Source organism: Suncus etruscus, chromosome 13 (assembly GCF_024139225.1).
Source record: "Suncus etruscus isolate mSunEtr1 chromosome 13, mSunEtr1.pri.cur, whole genome shotgun sequence".
Classification (NCBI taxonomy): domain Eukaryota; kingdom Metazoa; phylum Chordata; class Mammalia; order Eulipotyphla; family Soricidae; genus Suncus; species Suncus etruscus.
This window is the reverse complement of record NC_064860.1, coordinates 44980150-44997022: the sequence shown is the minus strand read 5'-3', so window position 1 is coordinate 44997022 and position 16873 is coordinate 44980150. Positions and strand designations below refer to the sequence as shown.

The 16873-nt window shown below is 43.3% G+C and overlaps 1 protein-coding gene across 1 annotated transcript in view; it reads right to left on the bottom strand.

Annotated features, from left to right (window-relative positions):
• Positions 1-16873, bottom strand: part of TIAM1 (TIAM Rac1 associated GEF 1) — a 216051-nt gene that overhangs the window by 91745 nt on the left and 107433 nt on the right. The window contains 5 exon segments of the mRNA XM_049785846.1: positions 362-532; positions 3360-3434; positions 5764-5910; positions 13159-13344; positions 15163-15387. Of these exon segments, the coding sequence (XP_049641803.1) occupies positions 362-532; positions 3360-3434; positions 5764-5910; positions 13159-13344; positions 15163-15387 (804 nt within the window).

Sequence of the window (16873 nt, the reverse complement as noted above, 5' to 3'; positions counted from 1 at the left end):
GACACCTTCCACTACGGGAAAAACTCGAACTGCTTCTGAGGAACAGTAATTGGCCTCTAAAGAATCATGCAAATATAGAAATAAAGGAATGTAGAAGTCCTCAATAGAACAGTTTGGCCAAATAATTAAAATGAAAAGATGTCAGCAGAAGCGACATTATCTTCAAAAAAGTGAGAACACTCACCCAGAAAAGGGAGGGAGAGAGGGAGAGAATAGGAGGGGAAGGGAGGGGAGTGGATTGGAGTGATTGCACAGGGTTAAGGCATTTTCCTTGCATGAAGCTGGCTCAATTCAATCCCTGATACCACATATGGTCCTTTAAGTACCATCAGATGTGACTCTGATGCTTATAGCTTCGTACCTTGCAGATTAGCTCCAGGATGTCACGGGCAGTGTCCCCTGGCCGGACCACCGTCAGGGCTGGCTGGTTATTTGGCAGACAGAACCAGGAGGGTGTGAAATATTCATGGACCCAAATGTCACAGTCAGGATTGTGCTGGTGGACGCTGGGTAGGACCATGTCTTTGTCCCTCTGTCAAAAGAAATAAGGTCAGCTGGACAGCAAGGGTGGTTTCTAGGCATCTTGGGGCCCCATGGTACACTGAGGAGGAGTTCCTAGTCCTGTGAGAATGGTCCAGAGTTAAAAGGAAGGGGGGATGAAATCCTTGGGATGAGAAAGAAGGTGTCAAGAAAGGAGCTTTACTGGGCATGTGGAGAGATCCTGGTTCATGGAGAACATGGTGCAAACCCTGGGAGAGAAGAAATGGATCAATCATCCATTCAGTTCAGCTTTATGGCTATTAATTAGAATCTTGATTATATCAAGATGTAAAATGGCTCAAGTTAAAAACACCCCATACATTAATGAACTCATAGCATAGTTGATTTTCTTTCTTTTTTTTTTTTGGTGTTTGGGCCACACCCGTTTGACGCTCAGGGGTTACTCCTGGCTATGCGCTCAGAAATTGCCCCTGGCTTGGGGGGACCATATGGGACGCCAGGGGATCGAACCGCAATCCTTCCTTGGCTAGTGCTTGCAAGGCAGACACCTTGCCTCTAGCACCACCTTCCTGGCCCCAGCATAGTTGATTTTCATTGCAAGCTTTGTTAATAATTTTTAATTTTGTTAGTAATTTTTGTTAATAATTTTCCTTACAATGTTTCTTGAATATATAGTTTTTAATTGTGTCTAGGAGTCACCTTGAATGGTGCTCAGGAACCAATGCAATTATAATATAAATAGTAGTAATTATATATTATATAATTAATATAATAATTTATATTATTTATTTATAGGATATAAATATAATATATAAATTATAAATGTTTGAGGGGGTAAGTTGGTTACATGGCACCAAGCAACTTTGGGTTTTGCACATGCTACCACTTGAATTTATCTCCCCACACTTCATTTCTTTGAAATAAGTGAAAAGTTCTGTTAGAGCTCAGCAATATAAAAAGTGAATAATGATGTTTTAAGTCTCACTAAGTAATAAGTCTGGATGAAGGGTTTGTAGCCAGGTCACTGGCTGGTTAGAAGATACTAACAAGGCTGAGGTCAATAAATGACAAGAAGAAACACATTTCCAAACAGGGTTGAGACATGGTAATGTAGCAATACCCATACATCAAAACAAGGGATCCAGAACCAGGCCTATTTCTGTCAAGGCCACTAAACTAAATTCAATTGCGGCAGACAATTTCAGCTCTGCCTTTGAATGGTGTTACTTTCACAAATAAATTGAACCCCAGGGGAGGAATTGTCAAAACGCAATCAACTTCCCTAAATCCCATTAACTATAATTGGACTCTTCCCACTTGGTCCCCACATGCCATGTTAAATAAATGCCCCTTAGCAGTGGATCAACTCAAGCTTTGCATCGAGACAGCTCTGTGGGAACAAGGCATTCTAGCCAAGACGTGGGATAAAGAGGAACTCAGAAAAATAGGGAGGAGGGGAGCACAACAGAGTCATCCAAAAGAAATGCTTAGCACTTCCCAGGATTCATGTGTCTCGAGAGGATCTCCCATTGAAAGTATAGTAATATAGGTTACAAAATGTAGTTAGCTAAGGACAGGATGGAAGAAAGGGAGGGAGGAGGGAGGGAGGGAGGGAGGGAGGGAGGGAGGGAGGGAGGGAGGGAGGAAGGGAGGAAGGGAGGAAGGGAGGAAGGAAGGAAGGAAGGAAGGAAGGAAGGAAGGAAGGAAGGAAGGAAGGAAGGAAGGAAGGAAGGAAGGAAGGAAGGAAGGAAGGAAGGAAGGAAGGAAGGAAGGAAGGAAGGAAGGAAGGAAGGAAGGAAGGAAGAAGGAAGTTTTGCTTGGCTTAGGTACAAATAACAATTTCATTTCATCCAATTTCATCAGAGACAGAGAGAGGCTCCAAGATTGTGGCAAGGACAGGTATTTGCAAGGACAGCCATCTTTGTATCCTTAATGACATCATCTAAGAGGACTTCGTGTTTGAAAGGTTTTTCTTCCCATACACTGGCCAAGGGCTTCAGAGATCTGCCTCCTTCTAGAACATGGGGGCTCATCCACTGCTCGGTTGCATGGCAACCAGAAGCTGAACTCTGTCCTATTGATTTTCAGTGGGGGAAATCAAGATCATACCAAGGTCATGTTATCAGTAGCAGAACCCCCGGGCACAAAGAAGCCACTGATATCACTCCTCTGGGCTTTACAACTAAGGATGTCCATTTATCAAGAAGATGGGGGGAAAGGGAAACAAGGTAGCCAAGTTAAAAAAAATCAATATTCCTTATGGGCTTTTTTTTCAATCACAGCAGTGTGAAAGTCCCTTTTAAAGGCAGATGCAGAGAGGAACCATGTCTGTGAATCTTTCATGGAAGGCTGATCTTGGTACGATGCACAGTTTAAAAGAACATACTATCAGAGCAGTTCTTTCCAATTAATGGGGAGAGGACAGCATTAAAAAAATAAAAGAAAGAAATAAGCACATGTAGGCAGACAAATAGGTGCTAAGAACTCGACCCTGGGAAATGGAAGTTGCAAAGAAAAAGAATCCAAGATTGTGTAAAAGATGTGCTCAGCCAGCCAGGCAGGTTCAAAAGTTCCTCCGGAATTCTAGAAAGAAAATGACAATATTTGCATGGCAAGAACTGAAAAGACTATGTCAGGGTGCGAGAGTTATTTAGAGCTTGTTACCAACTTAGCTCGTAGAACGCTTTTTCTTTCCTTTTCACAGCTCTTGTTAGCAGATCATGAGAGCTTCAAGTACTGGTCCCTTCAGCATGTAATACCTCATCTACTTCATTGGAGGGTCCCAGGAAATCACAGTGGGGGTGAATTGGGATGCATGCGTGACACTTATTGAGAAAAAAACAGGTGTTCATTTTTACCTTGCCCTCGGGAACGGTGTCATCAAATATCCCCTCTAAAGATTTCTTGACAGAGTCCGTGCCTTCCCCAAATACCTGCACACACAAATGTACCATCTTAGAGAGGCATCTGAGTGGGAGGATGAGAGTACATAGAAGAGAGGGAGAGACCAGAGAGATAGCATGGAGGTATGCCTTGCATGCAGAAGGATGGTGGTTCGAATCCCAGCATCCCATATGGTCCCCTGAGCCTGCCAGGAGCACTTTCTGAGCAAAGAGCCGGGAGTAAACCCTGAGCACTGCCGGGTGTGACCAAAAAAAAAAAGGACAACTAAAAACAAAACTCAAATCACGTTGGGCAGATAGCACAGGAGGTAAGACACTTGTTTTACATTCAGGGCCCCTGTTTGATTCCTTGCACCACATAGGATTCCTCGAATCCTACCAGAAGTTATCTCTGCGGATAGACTCAGGGAATAAACCCTGAGCACAATCAGGTGTGCTCCCCACAAACAGAAAATACAAAAATGAATAAGTAAGCCTTGATTTTTATATCTGAATCATTTATACTGTGCAAAAGCAAGGAACTTGATTCGTAGACAAGAAGAATTTTCTGCTATAATTTTCTTTGTTTGATCAACATTTATCAGTAAAAGTTAGTTTCTTTTTTAATACTCTGTGGAATTGAGCCTGAAAACATTTGTTTGATCAACATTTATCAGTAAAAGTTAGTTTCTTTTTTAATACTCTGTGGAATTGAGCCTGAAAACATACACTTAAGATGCAGAAGGAGTTGTTTCATTTAGAAACTAGAAAATCTAGTCTAGTCTTTGAAATAGGATGAAACATGCAAATTAAAGCTACAACTAAAAATCATCTCTTCGTGACTAAAACCAGGCAGTGAAAAGCAAAACATGAAGGCCAGAGACATCTTATATATTGGCTCAAAACCAACCAGATACTCTCAGCATAATAAACTTGATGAAAAAAATCCTTTTTCTCTAATGCAAATGAGGAATCTAGAAACCATAATCATTGTTCATTTTAAAGTACCAAATCAACAAGTATATTTCAATGGGAATACTTCTGGCTTGGCAAGATTTCTTTTTAAACTTTCTTTGAGAAAATAAGAATTGCTTATAAGACATTACATGGTCCTGTGACTTGAAAACAAAGTATATGCTCTTGGATTCATTTAAATTCAGTCCTATATTTCAGCAGCAATGAACGGTAACGTAACCTGGCTCGAATAAAGTAGAACCACACAAACTAAGGAAGGGTCCGAAGGCTTTTGATGGAAGAGATACACAAACTTAACTCGCCCATTGCCAAGTTCTGACATGGGCTTGTGGTGTTGAGCTCAGCCATCAGCAGAACTGGGGGATGCATTCAGAACTCCCCAAAAGGTGGGAGAAATCCTGATTGTTATGACCCCATCCCACTTTTGCAGAATTGGTCAAGAGCATATGGGCTCTGTAGGGTCTTTTCTGATGAAATATTGACTTTTGTAGTTGTTACTGTTTGGGGGCCATACCCAGCAATGCTCACTGGCTGCTTACTGGCTCTGCACTTAGGAATCACTCCTGGTAGGGCACAGTGGACCCTAGGGGATCCTAAGGATCAAACCTTCGTTGGCTCTGTGTAAGGCAAACACACTCTCCCCACTGTGCTATCTCTCTGGTCTTAAAAATAGGTAGCCCACAAGTTGTCTGCATCTCCCCAGAGGCCACAGAGCAAACTGTGAGAGGCCCTAAGTTGGGATCTCGACTCATTTGCTTACTGGGCCTCCTTCATGCCCCACAGAGGCCCTGTAGGTATGAACTGAACATGCTTGTTTTAGGATTCTTCTCTTGTGATCTGATTCCAGTATGGACCAATCAGAGCTAGGAACACAAATCTAGCAATCAGATTACTGATGTCTTCCACTACATGGGCACTCAGTGAAGAGCTCAGATGGATCAGACAAAACCAAATGCTCCATCCAGGGTACAGGGAAATGACTCTGACACAGAGCATGCATCTTGCACGTGGGTGACACAGTGCAAAATAAAAGTTAAAATAATAATGATAATAATTGCACAGCAGGTAAGTTATTTGCCTGCACAAAGTTTGGGTTTAATCCCTGGCATTCCATCTGCCTTCTTTTTTATTTTTTTTGCCTTCTCTGAAATTTCAGAATAAATGAGGCACTTTTCAGGAGGTCTATAATTAATGAGGCACTGAAAAGGGCATGGGTAGGAGCCTGAAGCCCAAGGAGGGCCTACTAAAACAGAGTTCGATGTTATGGGTCTTTATTATCTCTTCAAAGCATCTAGCATGACTTCCTCTGTGCCTATGAAATGAACTTTACAGAATATTCAGGGCCCTAATAGAGGCAGCCAGGAAAGTGATGTGAGCCTTTGTTTCCAGCCTGCCCTGGACCTACCTGGTTGATGCTGGGGCGTCCCTGCTTCTTTTTGGAAGTGGTGTCCAGCCCCCAGAGGGAAGAAAACCTGCTTCTTCGCTTGCTGGCTGATCTGGACATGGCCTGAGTTCTCCGCCTCACCCCCGTCTCTCCTGTGCGTGCTGCCACCTGAACACAGCAAGGAAGAAGATCAGTAACGGGGACAGAGATATAGTCCAGAGGTTAGAGCACTTGCGTTGCACATGTCTCAATCCCTGACATCCCATATGGTCCCCCAATCACCACTAGGAATGATTCTTGAATGCAAAGCCAGGAGAAACACCTGAGCATTGCTGAGTATGGCCCCAAAACACAGGGAAAGTTTAAAAAAAAGGTCAATCTAGAGTGATGTGCAAACATTCACCTGCTTACCAAAACTGAGGTGGACCATCCTGCAAAATTAGCCTTTCAGAGCCAGAGAGAGGTTTCCTGGACTGAGCACAATAGGAGGCCCTGAGCAACAAAACAAGCTAGAAGAAAGTGAAGTCAATGAAACAACAACTGAAAACTTCCCAGATTAGAGAATGCAGGCATCCATATATAGGGGTCTTTGAATCCAGCCCAAATAAACCCAACTCAAAATAAAAATATTACACAGAAGAAAAAACATGTCTTTCAGGACCAGAGAGAAAGTCCAGTGGGAAGGCACTTGCCTTGCTTGCAGCTGACCCAGGTTCAATATCTGGAATCCCATATGGTCCCCAGAAATAAGCACAGCATGACCTCCCCCAAAACAAACAAACAAAATCCAAAACACCCAGAGAGCTCTATCCCAAGTATGAAGGTTTTCAAAACACAGTGTTTAAGTAAAGTAATTATAATTAAAAAAAAAAAAAAACCTACTTCAAATTCAAATGCATTTTTTAAAAAAGTGCTGAAGAGTTACTTCAATGGTCAAGGTTGCCTGACTTGCATGCAACAGATCAGAGTTCCATCCCCAGCATCCCATATAGTTCCCTTTAGCACCAGGAGTAATTCCTGAGCACAGTGCCAGGAATAATCCCTTAAGATCACTAGGTATGGCACAAAACAAAACAAGAATTAAAAAACAACAACAACAACAACAACAAAAATAAACAGCCAAGGTGTGGTATACAGAACTACTCTGAGTTGGATTTGACATGAAAAGTCTCCATCACTCTTGGTTGCTGGGGGTGACTGTCTCAGCATGGGAAGTCCCAGTGGAGGATGAAACGCGTGCGAGCATGTGTGTGTGTGTGTGTGTGTGTATGGGGGGGGGGGGGCGCAAGTCCCAGTGGGGAATGAAACGCGCGCGCCCATGTGTGTGTGTGTGTGTGTGTGTGTGTAATTCAGGAAGCACAGAGGAAGGAGGCAGCATCTAAGGAGTCAATGTTGGTTGAAAGGCTGACACTGTGGCATCTCAGGAACAGACTCACAGAGACCCAACACACACACAGTGCCTCAGTAGAAGTATAAGGGATCAAGCTTGGATGCAAACAGGGAGATGGTAGAGCAGAAAGATCTGGAGTGGGTTTTTTTGTTTGTTTGTTTGGTTGGTTGGTTGGTTTTTGGGTCACACCTGGCAGTGCTCAGGGGTTACTCCTGGCAGAAATAGCTCAGAAATAGCTCCTGGCAGGCATGGGAGACCATATGGGACACGGGGATTGGAACCAACCACCTTTGGTCCTGGATCGGCTGCTTGCAAGGCAAACGCCGCTGTGCTATCTCTCTGGGCCCTATCTGGAGTTTTCTTAGCTGAACTCATGCAAAAGGCCAGATGAAGGTGGATGAGAGGTGGCACCCATGGACAGGTGGGAGAAAGTACCACAGGAGACCAGCATCCTCTAGATATAGTGGGGGACAGGCACTTGGGGACATCCCCAAGGCCCCATTTCCTACCCTTTCAAAGTGAGGAGTACTAAAGGCACATAGAAGAGTAAGATCTCATATGCCCATTCCGAGGTGCCTAGGGCTCTGCCAATGCCAGCAAATGCGAGCAATCTGTGAGTACATAGTGGCAAAGCAAAATATCCAATAGAGAAAATAAAAAAGAAAAGAAAAAGAAAGAAAACCAACACTCCATACCCACTCAGCATCCTCCATATCCAAGATCTATGTACAGGGAGAGAAGCCTGCCCAGGAATACGCAGACACGCAGGCCTGTGCTTCCCTGTCCAAGTGCCTTCATACACTGTGTAGGCATTTGCATGTCCCAAAGCTTTACTATTCAACTCTCCCAGAATAAGGCCCTCCTGCACCCCTGTACCCCACCCAAGAGCTTCCCACACTCCTACTATTCTGAGTACACAATTTTACCCATTTCTTGGATGTAGCTATAGTCATCCATATCCCAGATTGATGTGTGAAAGTTTTACTTCCTTTACTTTATGGGGCTCACTCACTCTTTCAAATAATCCAATCACCTGCTTTGCCTCCACCCCCATTCTCCTTCAAATCATCAGAATTTGCCAGTAAAACAATTTTACTTAAGAAATATATTTTGGGGCCCGGAGAAATAGCACAGTGGTGTTTGCCTTGCAAGCAGCTGATCCAGGACCAAAGGTGATTGGTTCGAATCTCTGTGTCCCATATGGTCCCCTGTGCCTGCCAGGAGCTATTTCTGAGCAGACAGCCAGGACTAACCTCTGAGCATCTCCGGGTGTGGCCCAAAAACCAAATATATATATATATATATTGGGGCTGGAATGGTGGCTCAACGATAAGGAATTTGCGACAGCGCTAGCCTAGGACGGATTTCTAAACGTATAGCTAGGAGTAACCTTGAGCATCACTGGGTATGGCTCAAAAAACAACAACAACAACAACAACAACAAAGGAAAGATATATATATATATATATATATATATATATATATATATATATATGTACAGACACACACACACAGACACATATAACTAAGTCCTATAATAGGGCCAGAGTGATAGTACAAGAAGTAGGATCTCCACCATCCCATGTGGTCCCCTGTGCACTGCCAGGAGTCACCTTTAAGCATTTCAGGGAATGACCCACAAATAAACAACAACAAAAGCCCACAAAATCCAAAACAGAGTCTTATACTAAGTTCTTCCCCAACTGGGGTTCTCTTGTCCTTTCTCGTCTATTTTCCTGGAAGCTTTTCTACTTCCAACTCTGAGTCTGAGCATCTACATAATTCAATACACCAGGAAAGGTGCAAGCCTTGGACTAGGTCAACTCGGATAAGATCCCCAAAATCACATATGGTCCTTCAAAACCCAACAGAAGTAGTCCCTGTGTTCAGAGCCAGAAGTAAGCCCAAGCACCACTGAACACAGTCCCCAAGTCATCAAAAAATGGCAATACTGCTAATGAAATATGCATGTGTCAAAATAGGAATGAGCATGAAACAGGAGCCTAAGATAAGCATCTATGTATTATGTATAATTATAATGAAATATAATATATTTCTATTGGCCCAACTAGAACAGTGTTCCAAGGAATCAATTGTCATTGCCTGACACACAGAGATTGAGTGATGGAAAAAGGAAGTAAGCAAACATTGGAAAGCCAAGCAGACATCCTCCACTGCACAGAGACAACCATGAAACTGGGATTCTTGTCCTCACAAATTTTGAAAAGCTGGAGCCTGGCAGAGTCATGCATGCCAGTCTGAGAGCTCTCAGTTACCAGCTGAACTGTTGGTTTAATCTATTGAACAAACAGGCACTTTATTTAGGGTTCTGAGAGACACAATATGCCAAAGTGGTGGGACCTCATAAACTGTGAGTCATTAGCTCTCCTAAAGACAATAAAGACTCAAAATGAGCAAAGTGATGTGGAAGGAAAAAAGAATTTTTTTCTTGAAGTGGACAAAAAGGAAAATGCTCTTTGGACAAAAATTAAAAAAAAAAAAAAAAAGAAAAGAAAAGAAAAGAAAGAAAGAAAGCTCCAGAGAGAGTTTCTCAATGATCTTTGTGGGGGACAATGGCTCCCTTTGTGGGTGAAACCTGATTACTCTATCATCCTGCTCATCTGTGCAAACAAGAACAATGATAACCTTCTTTCAAAGAGTTCAGCGGGGACCCTTCAGTTAATTACTGCCAATCACCCGGCTTTCTGGGAAGCCCTCCTGGTGAATGGGGCTTAAATTGGAGCTCAGATCTCCCTTCCCCTTGGCCTGTTACCCTCAAATCTCCTCCCCCAGGACTTAAAGAGGGGGCAAAATAGTCTGGACAAAGACTAAATTGAAGAATGTTTCAACCCCATGGGAGAAAAAAATCTCCAGGGTCAAATGACATGGAGAGGAAGAGAAAATGAGTATCTAATAAATCAGAGTAAAATTCCCGGCTTGGATATATTTTAGAGTGTAGCTTGAGAGACAAACAGGAATCCAATGGGCTGGCTTCCTCCTTCTTTCCACAAGGCACCCCTCCAAGAAGAGAGGAGCCTGCAAAAACATAAAAAACAAATTTGCATCACCAAGGTGGCCAGACCAAAACCACCCCCAAAAATGAAAGAAAGAGAGAAAGAGAGAGGGAGGGAGGAAGGGAGGGAGGGAGGGAGGGAGGGAGGGAGGGAGGGAGGGAGGGAGGGAGGGAGGGAGGGAGGGAGGGAGGGAAGGAAGGAAGGAAGGAAGGAAGGAAGGAAGGAAGGAAGGAAGGAAGGAAGGAAGGAAGGAAGGAAGGAAGGAAGGAAGGAAGGAAGGAAGGAAGGAAGGAAGGAAGGAAGGAAGGAAGGAAGGAAGGAAGGAAGAAAGAAAGAAAGAAAGAAAGAAAGAAAGAAAGAAAGAAAGAAAGAAAGAAAGAAAGAAAGAAAGAAAGAAAGAAAGAAAGAAAGAAAGAAAGAAAGAAAGAGAAAGAAAGAAAGAAAGGAAAAGTTGTTCATAGAGAATGAAAATTCTGCTTTCAAATCACCAATCACAACAGCCTAACTAAAACAAAAACAAAAATAAAACCCAGCTACCACCACCATCACACACACCCTCCTCATCCATAGATTTAAATAGGCTGTCCATCAAAAGCAAATACACAGTTACTAAGACGAAGGAAATTGGACAGTCCATTAGCTAAATCCTGAAAGTATCATCCTGTGGCTTTCCCATGCTACAATAGCTTTGAAATTAATAATTATATTATTATAATAATAATAATCTGAAGTTTTTGGTGAAAAGCAAAAATATTTTTTCTCTCTTTCACCCAAATCTAGCAAACCCAGCCAAAACCCAATCAGGTCTTGGTCCGCATTACCCCTCACTTCATAGTGCATATCTGAGTGCTCTACACCAAAAAAATTAAAAAATAAAAAGGTCCCTGAAATAGATGACTCTTTCGTCAAGGACATAAAGAAGGACTTTTTTTTTTTTTTTTTTTTTAGTTTTTGGGTCACACTCGGCGGTGCTCAGGGGCCACTCCTGGCTGTCTGCTCAGAAATAGCTCCTGGCAGGCACGGGGGGACCATATGGGACATCGGGATTCAAACCAACCACCTTTGGTCCTGGATCGGCTGCTTGCAAGGCAAACACTGCTGTGCTATCTCTCCTGGCCCAAGAAGGACTATTTTATCCTGATTTTGCTGAATAGGCAGAATGAGGCTACAAGATTGGACAAAAGGGGAGACTGGGTCTCAGAGGCAACATTTTAGAGTCAGACCCAGAACAAGTTTCGCCTGGGATATTCACAGCAGTACTTTTAACCCATGGCTACATAAAAAGAAATTTAAAAAGAAAATAGCTCTATAGCAAGGTGGTAGTCAGGGAGATCAAGAGCTGTAATTAGCTGAACAAATCAGGATGCCAGTTTTAATAACTCCTGAAATTGGTTTAAGACTTCTTTAAAAATGTAAATCTACCCCTAATTATCCAAATGATGACGCTAATCTATTTATAAAGAATACCAAAGCCTCTGACTGAATTACAGCTCTGAATTCAATGGGAGGGCACAGCTGACGTGGCCAGCCAGGAACAGCCTGCTAAGGTTTTGTATCCAAAGCAGTTCTGGAACCTGCACTAACATTTCATTCCCCAGCAAATGTGCGAAGGTGCAGTACATTTTAAGTGGGTGGTGACTTGGATAGGCTAAAACCATGTTACGCGCACAGTGATTTGGGAGAGAAGAAAGGAGCCTCCGAGTACATTAAGCTGCTCACAATTTAGCAAGTACATGAAATTACAGATTGCAAACACACACCACCACTCGAAAATCTGCCACTCTGGAGGTCAAAGGAAAACTCTCTTCCCCCAGCAAGCATCTCAGCAGGGTTGCTAACCAATGAAAGAGCTTGCTGCCTAGCTCTCCTGTATCCAGTGTCTCAGATTAAAACTCTCTGAGGGAATTGAAACATACAAACATCAAGTGATAAGGGAGATGTGAGAGACCTCTGTCTTCGAAATAAGAGACATGGGTTTGAGAATGCTACTGAAAGCATGGATGGATGAGTGGGTGGATGGATCCACCGATGGATGGGTGGGTGGGTGGATGGATGGATGGATGGATGATGGATGGATGGATGGATGGATGGATGGATGGATGGATGGATGGATGGATGGATGGATGGATGGATGGATAAGTGGACAGATAGATGAATAGATGGGTGGAGATGAATAATACAAACCCTTCCCAAGAGATTAATATAAAAATATGGATGTGTGTTAGTAACACATTACTGCCCAAATAGGAATGAACTAGCAATAAACTCTGTGTGTGTGTGTATATTTGTGTGCATACACTCCCAAACTCCCAAACTTATTTGGTCAACCACCCCCTTTTCCGAAAAACACCACTCGGAGAGCCATTCCCCCTTTTTGTTCCTCACCTACTTTCTTTAGTTGAACGAACAGAAAGTGTGCCCCACTTGTACCATTATTACAGCCCTCTTTCTATCATTCTACTGCCTATCATTCTAGTATCTGGGAAACATCAGAGAAATTATTATTATATACTAGACAATATACTAGACATACTAGAACATTCTAGATACACTGTAATAGGTCACACTGCAGTAGATAACACTGCTCACGCTTCCTTTGCCCAGTGAGGCTCTGACTCAGACAGGAATAAGAAGTCAATATCAGCTTGGATTCAGATCATGACTTGTATGTGCTGGGCACAGGATAGATGAGTTCAGAAGTCACACCTACAGTAGGAAAGTAACTAGAAAAACACTTCCCAGACTCTTGAGTCTGGGTTGGGATTCTGGATCAAGATAAAACTTTGGGGGCTGGAGAGATAGCATGGAGGTAAGGCGTTTGCCTTTCATGCAGGAGGTCATCAGTTCGAATCCCGGCATCCCATGTGGTCCCCTGTGCCTGCCAGGAACAATTTCTGAGCCTGGAGCCAGGAATAACCCCTGAGCACTGCCAGGTGTGACCCAAAAAACAAAAACAAAAACAAAAAAAAATAGAAGATAAAACTTTGTCCAGGATGCATCAGTGCTACTCACCAGGGCATGAAAAGATGAGACGGAGAAGATTCCCAGGCGACCCATGGCCACTTTTGTTGGTCGGCTGGCAAAAGCAAGTAGCCTTTTGGGGTTTGGCAGCTCCCCACCCTGGAGGCTGGCTAGGTAGCAGCGGTAACGGAAGAGGTCCATTTGGAACTGTTCAAGGTTCTGCTCCCAAACGAAGATCTACAGGGATGGAAGACAGAGAGGGAGAAAAGGGGGAAAGAAATGTTACAGAAGACTTGGTAGGCAAGATGCCCTGTTAAACCTCAAGCACTAAAGGTACCCTAAGCATCTTAGTAGTAGTAAAGTAGCTTTCATTGCTTACGTGCTTTCTGTAATGATTTGGAACAGCAAATAAAACAAGGTGGTAAAAGATCATTAGGCACAACTTCTCAAGAGGCTGCCAGTCTAAATTGCATGAGTGCAAACATTAGAATCTGTCTATTCCATACTAAAGACTCCAAGCCTAAAGACAGAAAGAAAACAATAGAATTTCCACTATGGAGAACTAGAAAGCTTCTTAAGGGCAATTTTCTATAGAAATAAAATAAGAAAAGGAAAGCAAATTAAAGATCCAGAGCAAAAAGACAAGAACACTGGGAAATAGAGGGTAATGAGGATGGAGAATGTAACAGAAAATACACTGGGGACCTAGGATCTGGAATACTTATAGTTCCAAGCATGGGGTAGAGTCAATTATTTTTTTCATTTTTTCAAAGCAGCACAATAAGGCTGCAAAAATGTTGAGCTGAGGTATGAAGAAGGTTTGGCATGTAGCTAAAGGCATCAGGATGCTAATGCTCTTCCAGGTAATGATTCATGGTGGAGAGTGACTTTGCACTGCAATTTAAAGAGCAAGAATACATCACAAGAGTAATTATAACCAAAAGGGAAAAACAGACCAGATCCCCATTGATGGGTAAACAGGGAGACAAACTGTGGTGAAGATACATGAGACCAATAAAAAGGTAGAAGCTATTGACACAAGTTTCTGTGTGGATCCTTTTGCAAAACACAACACAAGAGCTGTAGAGACAGTACAGAGAGAAGGGCTCTAGTCTTGCATGTGGGTGAAATCCCTAGCATCCCCTATGGTTCCCTGAGCCTGCCAGGAGTGATTTCTGAGTGCAAAGCTAGGAGGAAGCCTTGAGCCCTGCTGGTTGGGGCCCCAAACCCAAAATTACGAAACCATGACACTACGGGAAAGAATTCCAAGTACAAAAGAACACACTATCTGTACAAATTCATCTGTATGAAATATACACCAAATAAGTAACCTACAGAGTCAGTAGAGTAGATAAAAGTGATGGTGGCACAGTGGACTAAGTGCATGAATCATGCACTTTTCTATCGCACCTTTTATGTTAGGTGAGTTTGGCCTCAATTTTTAAAACTAGGGTGGGACGCCATAGAGGGAAAGAACAAAGAGGAACAAGGTTGAACAGCAGGGTAGACTACACCAAGCCCTTGACCATGCCATTCTCTAAAGAGCATCTGTTCATATCACATGCCCTAGACCTTAGGACAGAGGTCCTAAGACCTCATTAGATGGCTCTTCCTTCCCAAATCTTTCCTTTTTAGCTTTAGGTAGACTTCTGTGCATCCACAGCACTGCCTGCATGCCTGACCATTTCTCCTTTAGAACTCTAACCCTATTGAGGCCATCAGAAACAAATCCCTATCTTTGTTGAAGTCTGAGTCCACCTGAGAAAATAAGGAATGAAGGAACAGCTTTTCTGGTGACATAACTCCAGGAGAAGGATATGTCGTCCATGGGAAAAGGGGGGCTTTCCCATGCATTGTTTGCCTTCTATTCCATGGAACATTGCTCCCTTTTGCTCCTAACCATCAACCTTGAACAATGGTGAGGGAAAATTGAGTCACAATCACGAAGTTAGCAGCCTGGGTGACAAGGGAGTTGCTATTGACTAGGACTCTGGTAGCCAGAGACTTGGAAGACTTAGCAATTCCACCCCAGCTAGCAACCAGGAGTGTGTTTACCTGGTCTAATATGGTCTTTTTCTTCTTGGAGTCGGTGACAGATGACAGCTGCATCTCACCCATTTTCTTCATCTTTTCATCCATATCAATCTTTTGCTCCAATTTCTTAATCTCAGACTTTAGAAGCCGAAGCGTGTCTTCTTTGTGGTGGTGTCTCGCAACAGCGGCTGCACAGGCAGAGTGGATGGCGGTGATCCAGTTTTCAAGCTCCGTCTGGCTGGTCGTCTGGATGAAGGGAACAAGCAAGGAAACAAGAAGGAAGAGTCACTTTGATGGTTACCACAGAAGAAGAGTTCTGGGGCCGGGTGGTGGCGCTAAAGGTAAGGTGCCTGCCTTGCCTGTGCTAGCCTTGGATGGACCGCGGTTCGATCCCCCGGTGTCCCATATGGTCCCCCAAGCCAGGAGCAACTTCTGAGCACATAGCCATTACCGAGTAACTGAGCATTACCGGGTGTGGCCCAAAAACCAAAAAAAAAAAAAAAAAAAAAAAAAGAAGAAGAGTTCTTCTGTTGAGAAGCAAGGCCTGGTCTAGACATTCCAAGGGAGAAGAATGGTCTTTCTGATATCCTCACTGAAAGGACAGATCCAATAAGTCACCATTAGGGCAGGCATCATTCTCCAGTCCCAGTCTCAGCTCCAACAGGGCTGTGTGGAGTTAGGTGGCCATGACTATTCCGCCATTTTTATTCAGCCATCTTTGTGTTACTTACTGGCCAATGTAACGTGATGTTGCTGAGTCCAGAGCCAGGATTAAGCCCTGAGCACTACTGGGTATGTCCCCAAAAGAAAACAAGACAAAATGAAACAAAAAATTCTGCTCTCCATTGGGAAAACCATTATCTTACTCTCATCTTCAAGGAAAAAAAAAACCACAGAAGAAAGACAGTATATAGTTAAAAAAATAGCTTTAAGATCTGGTAGGCACTAAACAAAAACCACCATTAGATGGATCCCACTTATGACAACACACAGTGTCTGACCTTCACATGAACGGAGACTTGGGCCATTTTTCATTTTTTGTTTTTATCAGGAAAGGAAATAAATTGGATAGAAAAAGAACTAAGTAAGGCTCTTTTTTAGAAGGGGAAGGCTTAGAATACACCCAACAGTACTCAGGGTTTACTCCAGGCTCTGTACTCTAAAAATTACTCCTGGCACGCTTGGGGATCATATGGGATGCCAGGGATTGAACCAAGGTCAGCCACTTGCAAGGCCTTTCCCACTACATTATTTCTCCAGTCCCTAAGGGACTGTTATAACTGTTGTAAGTTTGGGACACAGATCACCCATGGTGTAAATGGTGCCAGGAGCTCACGTGCCCAGGCATGAGTTCTGCCACCCTCCTTCTCTTCCCTTTTCATTGTCATTGCTGCAGGATCCGGGTTTGTACACATGCAGTAGTGAGGCCACAGACTTTGTACACCTGCCAGCAGCCAAGGTTTATTATTCTGGGGTGAAGGTGACCTGAGCCATATCTGGTAGTGCTCAGGGCTTACTCCTTGCTGGGTGCTCAGAGGGACTATATATGGTACCAGAGATGAAAGCAGGGTCAGCTGCATGCAAGGCAAAAGCCGAACCCAGGGTTAAACCATGATCTCTCAATAAAAACCGGGGAAAGAATCATACTGTTAAAAATTTATAGTCTAAAGCAGAGGTCCTCAAACTTTTTAAACAGGGGGACAGTTCACTGTCTCTTAGACCATTGGAGGGT